General features: G+C 40.4%; 1 protein-coding gene across 1 annotated transcript; it reads right to left on the bottom strand.

The window, feature by feature from the left end:
- Positions 1-324: 324 nt before the first annotated feature.
- Positions 325-14,225, bottom strand: RNF19B (ring finger protein 19B). The gene is made up of 9 exons (XM_046660833.1): positions 14,212-14,225; positions 10,386-10,591; positions 9,039-9,183; positions 7,471-7,633; positions 6,899-7,013; positions 5,699-5,839; positions 4,552-4,759; positions 1,933-2,064; positions 325-1,138 (listed from the first exon to the last, which is right to left on the bottom strand). Exons 1-9 carry the CDS (start codon positions 14,223-14,225, stop codon positions 679-681), a joined length of 1,584 nt encoding a protein of 527 aa, XP_046516789.1. The 3' UTR covers positions 325-678.
- Positions 14,226-14,492: the final 267 nt, after the last annotated feature.

Here is a 14,492-nt window from a genome sequence, read left to right as displayed (position 1 = left end):
ACTATAATGCAGAAAAGTGTAAATTAAGCTTTAACAGGAAAACTGTACAGCTGCCTCTAGAGGGCAAACAAGGTTCATTTTAATCTACAGCTTCACTATCTGGCTGACTTCAGTCTGACTACACAGTCCAAAACAAGCCTAGCTTTGCTTCCTGTCATGCTAGAAGTCATGAGTTTATTGATGACTCCACTGCAGGCTGATTAGAATACAATCCTTCTCTTTTGGCATTAGGAAAACGCAGATCTAAAGACTGTTAAAGATGTAGTAGTCTGTTTCAATCAAACACTTGGCTCTGTAGGACTATCCAAGCCAAGGAAAATGAGATGAGTTGAATTACGACAGAAATCTTTATTAAAATGTGTCCTTCAGTAATGTTAGCATACATAAAATATACACACATACATCTGTACACTCTTTGACAGACCTCACGGATTGCCACCATCAGTTTAACCAATAAATTAAAACTAAAAAAGGGGGGAGGTGGGGTGGGACTAAGGGCAAAATTTCCATGTTTTATCTGGTAAGAAATAGCAAATTTCCCAGAATTTCCCTGGGGAAAACCTGTGACCAGAGAATCTTTGAAATAAAATACATAAATCCCCACCCCTCCCCCCAAAAGATTCCAAAAGATGCAGTTACAACAAGTGTGCTTCTCAGAACAGGAGCATTCAATCCACTTCATACTCTGGCTTCTGCACCTTCTGGCTTCAAGACAGTCTTCCCCTCAGCAGGGGCAGAGAGGTTCATATGGGCACTTGGGCTTGGTGCACCTTGGGCTCTGGGAGTCGAGGGGCAGGCTGCAGTATGGGAGCGAGGGGAGCCACACTCATCTGAGGTGATGTCTGGCACATCGTCTGACTGCGTATCGGAGCTCTCCAGGTCACTGCGGATGCTCTCTGGCTGGGCCAGGCTGATGTCCCAAGGCTTGCTGGCCAAGCAGTCTTTCTGTTCACAGCTTTGGTGTTTGCAGGGGGGATCCTCTTCATTGCTGCCACCTCCACCTCCACCACTACCTTCTTCATTCTCTGCCATCTGAGCGTGAACATGGAGCGAGTCCTCCGTGCTGCTTCCACTCACCAGCTGATAGTGGCTTGGTTTGGCTTCAATGTCCACTTGGATTTCCATATTGTTGCATTCTCTGTGGAGACAAAATCCACTTTGCTGAGTCATGTATGGGTCATGCTATACCTGTTGGTAAAAGCAGTTTGTGGGTTCAGGATTAGGAAGTCCAAAAACATAAGTAAAAAGTAGACTAGAGCTCACTTTTAACAAAAATAAAAATTTAACCTAATACTAAGATAAGATGGAGAACAATTAGATCCTTTTTGTTGGTTTAAAATACACACACACACAATACACTCTGCCAATTTCTTTAAACAACTAAAAAAGAGCTTCCAAAATTCAACTAAGGGTCAGAGCCTTATACTATCTTACTCAAAATATGAAAGTGAAAAGATTCAAAGCTTTTTACTACTACGCCACAATTAGAAGAAATCAGACTCTCTCCAGCAAGAAGTGCTGCAATCACACCATACCATATACACTAGCTTCTCAAAAATAAAGAGAAATAGGCTACAGGAGCCCCATGAGAGCAGAAACCATAGACCCACGGACATCAATGAACACCAACCAAACTCTTTAAGTTCCATGTGAATAATTACACTGTTGCAATAGCCAAGAAAAGACCAAAAAAAAAAGTAAAAAAGAAAGAAAGAAAAAAACCTCTAAAAATCAAGTGCTAACAAGAAGAATCAATCAAGACATGCCAAAAACTCCCATACCAAGAACTTGCTCAGTGAATTCACAGGGTACACACACCATATACCCTACTAGATGGTACACAGAGCCCTAACATGAGGCATTGAGCTTCTGAAGGCCTAGTGCCCAACCGAAAAAATGCAACCTCTCCTGGGCATCTGACTGTTCACATACCTGTCCTGTGGGTTGTAGGAACTGATTATGGAACCGGCCATAGCACGAGTGCTTGCGTTGTCACTAATTGCACCAAGACTGGCTGTGTCTTTGGGGAAAATTTCCTTTTGGACATCGGCTTGGACTTCTAACCTGTGTAAAGAGGGGACGTTCAAGTTAATATGAGACCTGGGTATTCCGAGACCATCCGCTTCCTGGCACACATCTCTTCCATTATTCTCTTGCAAATTGAGTTGATCTGATCTTCTCCAATTGTCAAATAGCTCAAAGAGATGCCCACACATTTTCTCTCTTAAATATCTACTGAAATCGTCCCCTCCTTTCTATCCCCACTGCTTCTGCTTAACTTCAGGCCCTCCACATCTCCTGCCTGGATAATTGCAACTGGGCTCTTTCTCCAGGAGCCCTAACTCCAAGTCAAACCACTTCCAGATCAGTGACAATGTGGACAAAGATTCAATTACTCCAACAGTCCTCCCCTAGCTCCCTATTGCCAACAAACATTAAAGGTCTTCCTGATCTGCCTCCAAGCTGTCTCTCTAGTTCCATCTCTCACCATAGGTCCTAAAATCATAATCGCTCTGAATTTTCTTTCCTTATACACCTATGCACATTTTATACCTCCATGACTGTGCACATGGTATTTCCTCTCTCTAGACATTTCCTTTCTCCATGTGACAAACTTCATATCAGTCCTTAACAACAAAAGAAGCATCATCTCCCCTCAGTTTCCCAGCAAACCAGTCACTTCCTGCTAAGTGCTCCAATAGCACCTACCTATTTATTATATCAATTTATTTATCTGTCTCCCACTTGTCTGTGAGCTCGAAAAAAAGGAGAGACCACATCTCATTCACACTTTACCCTCCGTTTGTACCCTCTGTTGCACATACTAGGAACTCAAACATTTAGCAATCAAATTACCCCCAGGCTATGAGATTGAAGGACGTCCAGGAGCCAACCTCCTACAAGAGCAACAAACTTTCCCAATGGTATTTCAGAGCTGAGAACTCATAACTATTTCCTTTCTTGGCTCCAACACCATTTTGTTGCACACTTAAGTATTTCCTCATAATGAGTTTCACAGTCAAACCCGTCTGAATCATTCACTTCCTATAAAAGGCTTTCACAGAACTGGAACAGCTGGACTGGCTAAGCTGCAGTTTCAGCAAGTCAGTCTCCAATAATGTCTGTCTGCTTATTTACAGGGGTTTTGATTTTAAGAAAGCACAGCAGTGAATTCTCTGACATGTGGGGACGGGATCCCCTAACAAGAGACAACCAAAGTCATGAGACGCACACAGGTCAGCAGCAGCCTGCAGCTGCACATTCAAGCAACCTCCATCCTGCTGCCTGTGTCTTTGCTTTTCTGCTCCAGCCTCAGATGCCCTTCAGGAACATGTCACGGCCCAGGGAAATGCAGTGCATCGAGTCAGAGACCTGAGTTCCAGCTTCAGTTCTGCCACAGAATCACTCTCAGAATTGGAAGAGGCCTTCACAAAGGCCATCTACTTAGGTGGTTTCCAGATGCTAGTTTGTGCAATGGCTACATTAGAATCACCTGGGGAACCTTTTCAAAACACAGATTCCTAGGTCTCACTCCAGAAGATTCTAATTTGTTAATGTGGGATAGGGCCCTGAAATCTATTTTTAAGAGTCTCCCAGCTGACTGACAGGCACTCAGGTGTGTGTGGGATCCAATCCATCTGCCATCTGTTGCTTGACTCCTTCTAATGGCCAAATGGCTATACGGTCTCACTTTAAACACTTCCAGGGTTAGGCGGCTCAGTATCTATGAAGGTAACCCATTCCTTCTTTGTACTTTTATATAGATTTTCCCTATATTCTCTACAAAGAAACAAATTTAGTTTCCCTCTAGCTTCTGCCAAGTCATCTTAATCTACCTCTTGGCATGAGTCAAAAGTCTAATCCATTTTTCCAGTTCGAGGCCCTTCAGATATCTGAAGGCAATCATCTCCCCTACCTCCCCACCTTGTTTTGTCCCACCTTTACCTCACCCCAGGCTTCTCTTCTCCCACGCATTCAACTAACTGCTTCTCATGTAACATCTGTTAAGCTCCTCTGAAGATGTTGTGGTTTGTCTAACTGGTGAAATGACTGAGAAATTCACAACCTTTTTAGTCATAAAGCTTTACATATTCTCAACATAAGTTCATAGAATTGACTTTCCTTATCTATCAAATGGGAATAGGAATAGGAAGGTAATAAGGTTCACGGCACCAGTAAGCCAACAAAATACAGCATATGTGCTGTTCAACTGAAAGCCAGTGACAAAGCCTAATGGAGAGCACAGCCTTGGGAATTGTACAAAAATGTGTGCCTTCCTTCCTGAAGCAGGCAGCCTAATGTAGTAGAGGGAAGATCAGAAGTCAAAATTATTCTTTATATGGAGTTGCAGTGGAAAGAACATGAACTTTGTGTCCTTAACCTTTCTGAGCCAGTTGTCTAACTGTAAAAGTAAAAAAAAAAAATACCACTGATGATTAAATCAAATGAGATGACATATGGGACATGCCTGGCACAGAGAAATACCTCAATACAGGTATTTTACTTCTTATAATTCCAACTGGTTCTGTCAGAAATTATCTATTTGCTTACCTGCTGTATTTTCCCTTGCCACTGGAAAGAATGCCACCACTCAGTGTACCCCCTGAGAGGGCTGCAAAGCTGGCTGTTTCGCTGTATGGACCCTGCATAACACTGAGTCCATCTGTAGGGCTTCCACTGGTGCTCAATACACTAGTCAGACCTTCAATGCTGCTTTCCCCAATGCTGGGATTTTTGAGGGCTCGCCAGGCATCTGCCACTGGGGATGGAACCAAACATCTCAATTCAAGATGGCACAGCATCAAAACAGAGTCTAGTATCTTCCTGCAAAGACTCTTCAGTATGGAGACTATTCATGTAGAGAAATACTAATTTATTCACTTAATGGACAGCTGCTATATGCGACCATCACACATCAAATGTTTTAACATATGCTAATATTTAACCTTCCCCCAAACTAGGCACTAATAGCCCCAATTCTAGATGAGGAAATGAAATCTTAGAAGTAAATGACTTGTCCAAGGTCATGGCTAGTTACACAAAACTACAGTTCTGATTCCAAGCCCACTATTCTTTCCATGACACCATGGATGACATCTAATAAAACATGAAGATTTCAAAATATGTTTAGGTCATGTGCTGATTCTAGCAGGAAGCTTGAAAAACCTTTGGGGATCTCTGTGCCCCAGATTAGTTAATATGAAGTGGAACAACATCAAAGTAGAAGTCAGAATACTTGCTCTAGTTCTCACTCTGCAGAAGCTCTTAAACCCATTTAACAGATGTTGAAACAAAAGCTTCAAGAAGTTCCCATTAAATGCAGATAATTTTAGCCCCCGCCTTCTCTCTTCAGAGAGCTGTTGTAAAAACCAAGTGAGATAATAACTGTGTAAAGTCCTCTGAAAATTACAAAGTACTGTGCAGATATAAGACTTTATTATAATCACTACTATTATCAGTATACTTGGAGTTACTTAGAATTCTACCAGTTTGTACCTGCCACACAGAGGCAAGTACCAGAGGAATTAACCTAATAACTCTGAAACGAAGAAATGAAAAGCTAAAAATACTTTGCCCCCTACAAAGCTCATTATCCAAAGTAATCCAACGACAATCTCTCTGCAAAATGTACTGAATTTTACTGATTTTTATCTTGTGTGCCATAAATTCAAAAGGAAATTAAAAATCCTCCTTTTACCTGTGATCGGACCATCATCTTCATCAAACTCAATTTTCACTCCCTTTCCGTTGGCTGTGCTAACTCCACAGCCCCCTCCACGACAGAGAGAAATGGGCACAACCCCATAGACATATGCCAGCATAATGGGGACGCCAATACCTAGGGGAAGAGAAGGAAACATGTCAGCAGACCATCAGCTTGCAACTGCCCTGAATTCTCCTTCCCAGCATGAGCACAGAAAAACCACTTTAAAAAGGAACAAGGAAAGACAAAAGACAGCTATCCCAAAGAGGTAGCCTGGTATAACAGAATGATGGCTGAACTTGGAATCAGAAAGGCCTAGATCAGAATCCTGGCTCCAATTTACTAGCTGTATGACCTTGGACCTATCTTCCCAGGGTTGTCAATGATCAAAAGAGAAGATATGTATAGTGCTCAGCACAGTAAGTATATGTTGCTTTCATTTCCCCCCACCTATTCACTGCTGAAGTGCTAATCCAAGAGTGTTAATTCCAAAATCTTACTGCTGTGTAAGGCAGAATGGCTTAGTTGTTGAGAGCACAGGCTCTGCAGTCAGACTGCCAGGATTCAAGTCCCAGCTAAGTGACCTTGGGCAAATTACTGCATGCTTCTGTTAGGACTGTGCTGCTGTGAGGATTAAATGAATTAATGCATGCAAAACACTCAGAACTGCTCCTGGCACAAGGAAAGCCTAAATAAATATTAGTTACATTATTATTATTCTACAACAAATCCTCATGTCTCCCAAAATACTGTGAGGCCAAGCAAAGCAAAATAAAAGTAATTTTGTTCTGTGGGTTCCATGGCAAGTGGAGAAGAAGAAAGATGAAAGGTGAAAAACTAGGCCTTAAAGTAATATTGCTTAATTCAATCTTTTTTATGTGCCAGGTGGAGTTCTAGGCACTAACTTCAGAATGAAAAATCCCAAACTCTGATAACTTAGTGTGGCTGATAATCACAATAATAGTGCCTAATAGACTTAACTCCTAAGGTGGGTTTGGCATAAAATATAGGAGCCTCCAGAATGAAACACCTGGCCAGATGCTATAGTCAGAAAAGCTGACCATAGTCAGAAAGCTGATGAGGGGGAGGGAGAGTAGAAGGAGAAGAAAGAGAGAGAGAGGAAGGAAAGGGGGAGACAGAGACAAGATGGAGACAGAGACAGAGGGAGAAGAGTCGTGGTCCTGGCTAGCTTACCCACACTAACTGCAGCGATTACTGGGGATGCGATGACTGACAAAGTCACTCCTCCTGTGATAGCCAAATTCCTCTTATGTTTGGAGGTTTTCCTTCCCTCATACCTGCTGTGAATCTAGGAATAAGAAAGAAAATCCAGGTCAGCAGGTTAGGACATCAACCTTTTTGCCAGGGATAAAAAGGACAAGTGAACGCTCCTCTATAAATTATCTATATTAAAACGTATTCCCCATCCCAAAGAGGTATCTTTCTCAAATTTTAACCTAACTCAGGCCAGAACCATACAAACTAATATAGAAAGAGTTAATCCAAGAAGAGACAAAATAACTCAGGGGAGTGAAATAAGCATTTCACCTTTAAGTCACTGAGACAAACCAGGCCCAGGATGTTAATAAGAACTTTCAGATCTCTTGGGGGTTTATGAAAATCCATTTAAAAAAATCAAGGTTATTTTTATCCATGAATCAGCTGGTTTTCAGGCAGCTCTGAAACATAAAGTTCCTCCCCATTTCCTTCAAACTTTTACCAATAAACCTGAAGATGGAACATGCACAGAACTCAGCATGTCTTACCTTCCTGCCAACATAAACAGGAATGCCGATGACCATGGCAGGAACAGCAATGCCAGCAATGAGGGAAATCCCCACCGGAGCACCTATCAATGTGCCCAGCTGCCAAAGAATTTTCTTCTTACGGCTCCACGGCTTCTTGCCCCAGAACGTGCAGCCAGAAGGGCTGCAGAGGAAACATGCTGAAATTAATGTCAATATTACAAATGCAGCTGCTGTCACCAGACGGCTTGATAAGAGCAAGAGCCTTCTTTTCCACAGGAGTGATTAACAGAAGAGATTACAGGAAATGAGTATATTACACAAGGGGGAGCAAAGGACAAGGCCAGACTATTAGAGCTCTGGGCTTTCTTTCTTTCTTTTATTTGGAAAGGCAGGCCTCTAGGCTTGAAACCTCTTTTCCATTATTTTCTGCTGATCTCTGTCCCCGCTAACCCGCCAACACTAGCCCAGCTTCCTTGACTGATACTACTTGGGATCCTGCATAGCCTACGCACTTGACATTTTACCCAAATGCCCTGTGCCCTGCAGCTAATGAACACTCTGATTTGCATAGTTTTCTTGGCACATAGCCTACCACATCATATAGATATGCAAACCACGTTCCTGGGAAGGGACATAAAAAGACTTGTCACACCCCTTATATCAGTTTTGTACTCTGAGTTTGGCTACTTTTACATTTCTGTGTCCAACCTTTTTTGCTCACTTCCTTTGTCCTGTCTTCTCTTCTAGATGGGATAAGCAATTCTGAAAGTAGGGATCATGTTTTATTCACCTTTGTGTCCCCAGTAATTGGTACACTGTAAATACTCAAATGTTTGCTAATTTGAAATGTAAGTGCTTCATCCACACAGTGAATGTTAAGTTTGTAAATATTAACACCTTTAGGACAATATTTTAATATTCACTCAATGAATTATTTGGAAACTCATCACATGTAAGGAACTGTAAAGAGGTAACTCCAGCCTTAAACTTACGTAGTTAGTAAAATTAGACATGTACATGAAATACAAGTTGTGATGATGTTTATAAAGAAACATGTAAGGAACGTCAATAGAGTAGAATGAGGCAAAAAAAAGCTAGGGAAGGCATCACAGATGAAATGACATTTAAGTGGCCCTTGCAGTGTCGATAAAAACTGAATGGGTTGAGATAAAAGGGGTATGCTGGCAGGGTGAGGTGACTGGAAAGCATTCCAGGCAAGGGAAAGAATATGAACAAGTCTGGAGGTAAGACATCACAGAGGAAACACAGGGAACAGCAAGTCCAGATTATCTGGAATATAGCATGTATAAAAGCAAATGGAAAAAGCTAGAAAAGCAGATCAGGGCCAGACTGTGGAAAACCTTAAAAGCCATGATAGGGAAATGGAATTCTATCTGGAAGGTAAGGAGACAGTCCCTGGAAGTTGCTGAGCTAAAGAAAAACTTGATCAGAGAGGTGCTTCAGAGGAAGTTTTTACAGCTTCCTTATGCTGTAATGAGAGGACAACTATGTCTCTTTGACATCCTTTTCCCTAAATCAGTAAGAGAACAAGACTACAAAAGCAATGGATACATTTCCCATCTCACCTGAGGTAATGCAAGTCTGAGATCTCTTTCATACAAAGCCAACAGAATTCACAGCCACACACTGCACAGGTCATATGATTACAGCTTCCATCATTCATCTTGATAATGTAAGCACTGCATCGTGGGCATGGCTTGATGTCATCTGCTAAGGGGGAAAAGAAGAATGGGTAGAAAAATACCCGTAGTTAAACCTTGCTTGGCTTTATTATTCCTCCGAGTACACGTAAGAAATGAGGAGACAGTCAAGAACTCTTGACTGAGGATTCCAAATTGTGCAACTCACTTCACTAGAAGGCTGGCCATGTCTAGACCTCAGGAAATTTCATAAAATGGATCCTGTCTCGTATTGAGCTGCTTATCCTAAAAACTGGCATCTTACACAGCACTTGAGCCACACTCTGAGCAAGGAGACTTCCCAAGAGAGAAATACGGTTCCAAGAAAAATGGAATTCCACCAGCCAGTAGGCTGGCAGAATTAAAAGCAGAGTCCTGCAGGAAGGATAGTCTGCAGCCTGGAAGTGGCTCTAAGTTTTGAAAAACTTTAGTTCAGGAAACTCATTTCTCAGGCTCAGCAAGTATCACTGTAATTTGTTATTAACACAACCCACAGCCCCTTCCCATGATACTCTCAAATTCAAAATCTAAAAACAATTGCGTATGCTATGTAGCAAACACCTGGTAATTTTCACAGCAAGCTAGGAAACTATTCTATTAAAACGACAATTTAGGAGATTATGCTGTGCCAGGAAAAAGTGAATGGTAAAATCTTTCCTACTAGCCTCTCCCAAGTGACATCAGTGAAATAAAGTATATTTATAAAAGGCAATAAACCCACTGACATTTTTAAATAGGTTTACCCTGATTTGTCAAAGTGTGAACTGAATGCGTGTAATTCCTCCTTCTAAAGTTAATCATTAATCCACACTAATATTATTTCTTTTCCTTAAATCTGTACCCTACTTCCAAAAGCAGTGATGCACTTAAAGCTAGGAGGAAAACAGTACAAACAGTACAGTACAGTAAATGTCTTTCTGCTCATAACGAAAGTTTTGAAAAAGCCCCTAGCAAAAGGACCTAATTGCTCTCCAATATGAGACATATTACTATGAAGGTAGAAACTAGAGAATTCAATTTTGTGTGTATTCTGATTCCACCTGGGTTGGATAACCTATAATGGTCAGAGAGGGAAGCTACATATTAAATATAATATTGAAAGTATTACCAAATATTTTCTGCTCTCTGATCCCAGGAAATACTCAGTTATACAGTAAAGTAATCCCTCTCAGCTTTGGGCTCATATTACGAAATATCAAATAATGAGACAAATGAGACAATGCCAACTTATACCTGGTCCAGATTCTTGCCCATAACTGAGACCTGAAGTGTGCTTGGTCCGGACTCGCAAAGTCTGCGCCCTCTGCTGACGGGCCATGTCGCATGTCTGATTTGGGTGCCATATTTGTTTGCAGTGGTAGCAGAACTCAGTCTGGCAGCCTTCCCTCTCACAGGTCAGCTTTGGGCAGCTGGCACAGCCATAGGCAATAACAGCATAACTGGTTAAGAAAATAGTCAGAGATATCAGTAAAGTAAGAATGCTCTACCAAAGACAGACATTACTCATCAGTTCCAGTGGGGTAACACTATTTGGCATCCCTACTACTACATATGATGTAGAGAAAAGAACCCACGTGCACGAGCACGTCTAACAAACTGTAAAACATATTGTGTATGAGAAAGTAAATTGCTTCTTTTTTTTGGTAAATTCCTTCTTGAGATTATAAAAACACAAATCATTTATTTCCTGAAAAAATAGAGGAAAATATATTTCACCTGAGTTTCTAGCATGTATTCAGTTATAAACTGCTTTAGAAGCAGTTTGCCACAGCAAGTTGCATAAATAACTAGGTAGAAAACTATTTCCTTCTGATGGTTTGTTATATTTAGAGGGATTAGAATTCATTTACATTAAAAGACAGAACATTTGTAAAATAAAGAGCTATAGCAACGAAACTAAAGCAAGTGTACTTTTCCAGGTTTCACAGCGAAGCTGGCCTGACCACTGCCTGAGACACAATAGCCATAGATGGATTCATGATCAACTCCTATTGAAAGCTCATTTTATCTTTTTATACTTTTTTCTTTCTATTTTTCCAATTCAAATCTATACCTTGAAATATCTTCTCTCTTGACAGGCTCCAGAATCCAAGAATACCACTCATCTATCTTATTAATTAATATATACAATAAGGCCCTATCTCCCTCCTTCTCTCTCTTTCTCTCTCCTGACACATATTCTTAGTAAAGGTGGGCAATTCAGAATCTATTAGTACCAGCATCAACTGTTTCTTGTACTTCATGTTTATTTACCAAGAATTACTCTCCCACAAACAATCCGGTATTTTTACAACTATTAGCCTTTCTGACTAATTCTAAATATGTCAACTAAATGCTCAGATTGCCCTAATAAGTGAACACTTGTTTAAAATTAAAAAAAAATTTTTTTTAAGTAATTTAAAGAAACAAATGAAGAAAGGAAGACGGCAGTGGTGAAAGTTCACATCATTTTTAGACAGGTCAGTGATTGCAGGCTTAGGTTTTGCCATCTGGGCTTTGTTGTTCCCTATCCCACACTCTCCTCCAATAGCCAAAGACCTCAAACAACTTATACAAAAGGCTAAAAACGTTTTCTTGGATTTCTTCTACAGCTTCTTTGTTTACTTGAATGTACATTAGAGGTTTATAATAGCAACTCAAGTTTTCAGGTTTATCATAGATTCTGCAGGTTGATTTGAGAATGACACTAAAAATATCATTGAAAAAGTATCATCTATGTTATATAATACAGGCTGTATTAAACCTCTTCTCAGAAAGCGCAAACTGAGAATAGGTTAATCTATGAATGCAAATGATTCATATCCTGTAGGAGTTCTGAGCAAATTTACCCCACCTAGCTGCAAAATAACTACTAAAGATAAACAACGTTTCTCCTGAAGAAAGTAACTTGCTTGCTATTTTGTGTTAAACGAGAAAGGTACTGGATGATCTCAGAAAAGTATTTAAGTCAAATTCTGATGATACAAATTAGATATACTGCCAGTCAGGAAGCCTTGAACATTTCATGATCCATTCCTACCTCACGTGGTGGGAGTAAATATTTAACAGGTTTTTTTTTTCCCCCAAAGAAGAACATTTGATAAGATTGGCAATGTCAATTTTGGGTGTGGAATTTGGTTCCAAGGCAGTAAAATAACCCCAAATACTCATGAACCCATAGCAATCTGTCTTATCATGACACAGAATTACTCAGGGCATGAGACTTGGCATTCCTGTTTTTGAGCACCTGGTCTGGGCTCCCTGTCCCTGATTCATTCTGTATGACACTTCAGTTAATTAAAATCTCCAAACCTTAGTTTCTACCCCCAAAATGGAGGCACAGGTGCTTACCACCTTCAAGTGTAACTAAACATGTTCTAAAACTGCATTTGAGAACTTGTCCTGGAAGGTATGTTATAAAAACATAGCACATTTTGTCCTATTCCCTGGCCTTTGCATACTCTATTCCTTTTGCCTAGAAATGTCCTTTCCTTACTTCTTGACCTGGCAAATATTTAATACATTTAAGAACCACTTCAAATGTCATCTTCTCTATAAAATCCACTTAACCTCTCCAGGCAGCTGGTTGCCGACTTTATGCCCGTGCATAATTATTTTATAATACTTATCACATTGTATTTTAATTTTCTGTTTATATGTGTGTTTCCCCAACCAGACTAGACTCAAGGAAAAGTATCATCCACTTTTTAATCTCCAGGGTCTACCACACTGATTCATGCTTAAAATACCTGTGTTGAATGAATGATAGAGGCTCTCTCATGTTTGGGTTTTTGGCATTCCCCAGGGCATTCTAGCTCTTCTCCTAAAGCAATTTCTTAAACTTATCCATGTATCAATTGGCTTACTACACACCAGGTACTATGACTTAATCCTAAAAATCTGTATAAGCCCATTTTAGGAATAAACTCCTAAATTCTGAATAGGGCAATCTTCTTCCCCAGGTAGTTGAAAAAAGCCTCATCCTAGAGACCAAATTTGCCTTGACTATTTGTTCCTTCTCTTCCATGTCCTACAATGGAGTTCTCTTAGCTTAACCAAGCATTCCAGTTTGCTAATTAGAAGGCAAATGGAAGGTGTAGGAAACGATATGCTGCTATGAATACAGATGCATCCTTTTTTCCCTTTAAATTTATATAACTTTTCCTAATTTTGTTAATTTCCTAAGTCTTCAGAAACATCATAATGTGTGACAGGCTAGACCACAGCATCACCTAACTTCAGCCCTGGGGAAAAAAATCCCATTAGTATGAATTTGATTATGCTCCAACAGACTCGGGTAGTTAAAGAAATGTGTTCCTATATTGTGTCTGTACTTCCCAGCTCCAGGCCATATGATTTCATTTACAAATGGACCCCGAGCACGTGTGAGGGTAGTAGACATGGGCCAAGTTGTCACAATGAGCTGTACCCTTACTATCTTCCATTTTCCTGCCCTAGTTCAAATCCATGTCACCTCTTGGCCAGACAACTGCAAGAGACTATACTATCTGGTCTCATTCCCCACTCCAACCCAAATTCCAATTCCAGAAGGTTGTGTATCATGATGATACTCTTTTACTTAAAATCCTTCAACCAAAAAGAACAAAGTCCTTCAAAGTCCTTCTCTGCATGGCACAGATAGGCTCATCAACTTGAATTCAGTCTATCTTTTCAGATTGATCTCTAGCCACTTCCCAGATCATGCTCCCCATATTGTGCATCCTGAGGCTAACCAAACTAGACTCCAGACTTAGTCTTGTATTTTTATACCTCCATGCATTTGCTCATATGCTCTGCTTTGAGATGCTTTTTTCTCTACCCTCATCTTTGTTTGCCCAGTATGAATTCCTACTCATATTCTTCAAGGCCCAGCCAGATCAAATATAATCTCCTCCATGAAGTTTTTCTTGACACCATCATGCAAAACCTTTCATCTATTCTCTAAGAGCATGTGTATTTGCTTTAGTATTTATTACACTGCGTTTATAATTATCTATCTATCCATCTATCTCCTCTGCCAGGCCAAACTCCCTGTCAAGAGGGTCATGACTAAGACCTTTTTGTAACAGCCAGTACTCACCTAAGGTTCAACATTATGAAATTCTCAAGTGTCTGTTAAATGATCACCTGTGGGTCCTCTTCTTGCCCACCCTCCTCTTATCTATGTCTCTTCCAAAAACTGTGCTGTTCTTATTCTTTATCTTTCTTATCAAAATTCGACAATTCACCCCATTCTTCTGGGACTTAATTGAAAGATTCTGTTCACAGAGTTGTAGAAAAAGTTGGTATATAGATATCCTTGTCTAGAGGAGCTCTCAACCTACTCAGAGCATAAGATTCATTGTTCACTAAGGACACTAA

Source organism: Equus quagga, chromosome 5 (assembly GCF_021613505.1).
Source record: "Equus quagga isolate Etosha38 chromosome 5, UCLA_HA_Equagga_1.0, whole genome shotgun sequence".
Taxonomy (NCBI): Eukaryota; Metazoa; Chordata; class Mammalia; order Perissodactyla; family Equidae; genus Equus; species Equus quagga.
This window is presented reverse-complemented; position numbering and strand designations above follow the sequence as displayed.

Coding starts and splice junctions, on each gene's coding strand:
- RNF19B (XM_046660833.1), bottom strand. Junction 9,184..10,385: donor TGGGCAAGAATCTGGACCAG/GTATAAGTTGGC, acceptor TTTCCCCCTTAG/CAGATGACATCAAGCCATGC. Junction 2,065..4,551: donor GGCAAGGGAAAATACAGCAG/GTAAGCAAATAG, acceptor CTCTTTACACAG/GTTAGAAGTCCAAGCCGATG.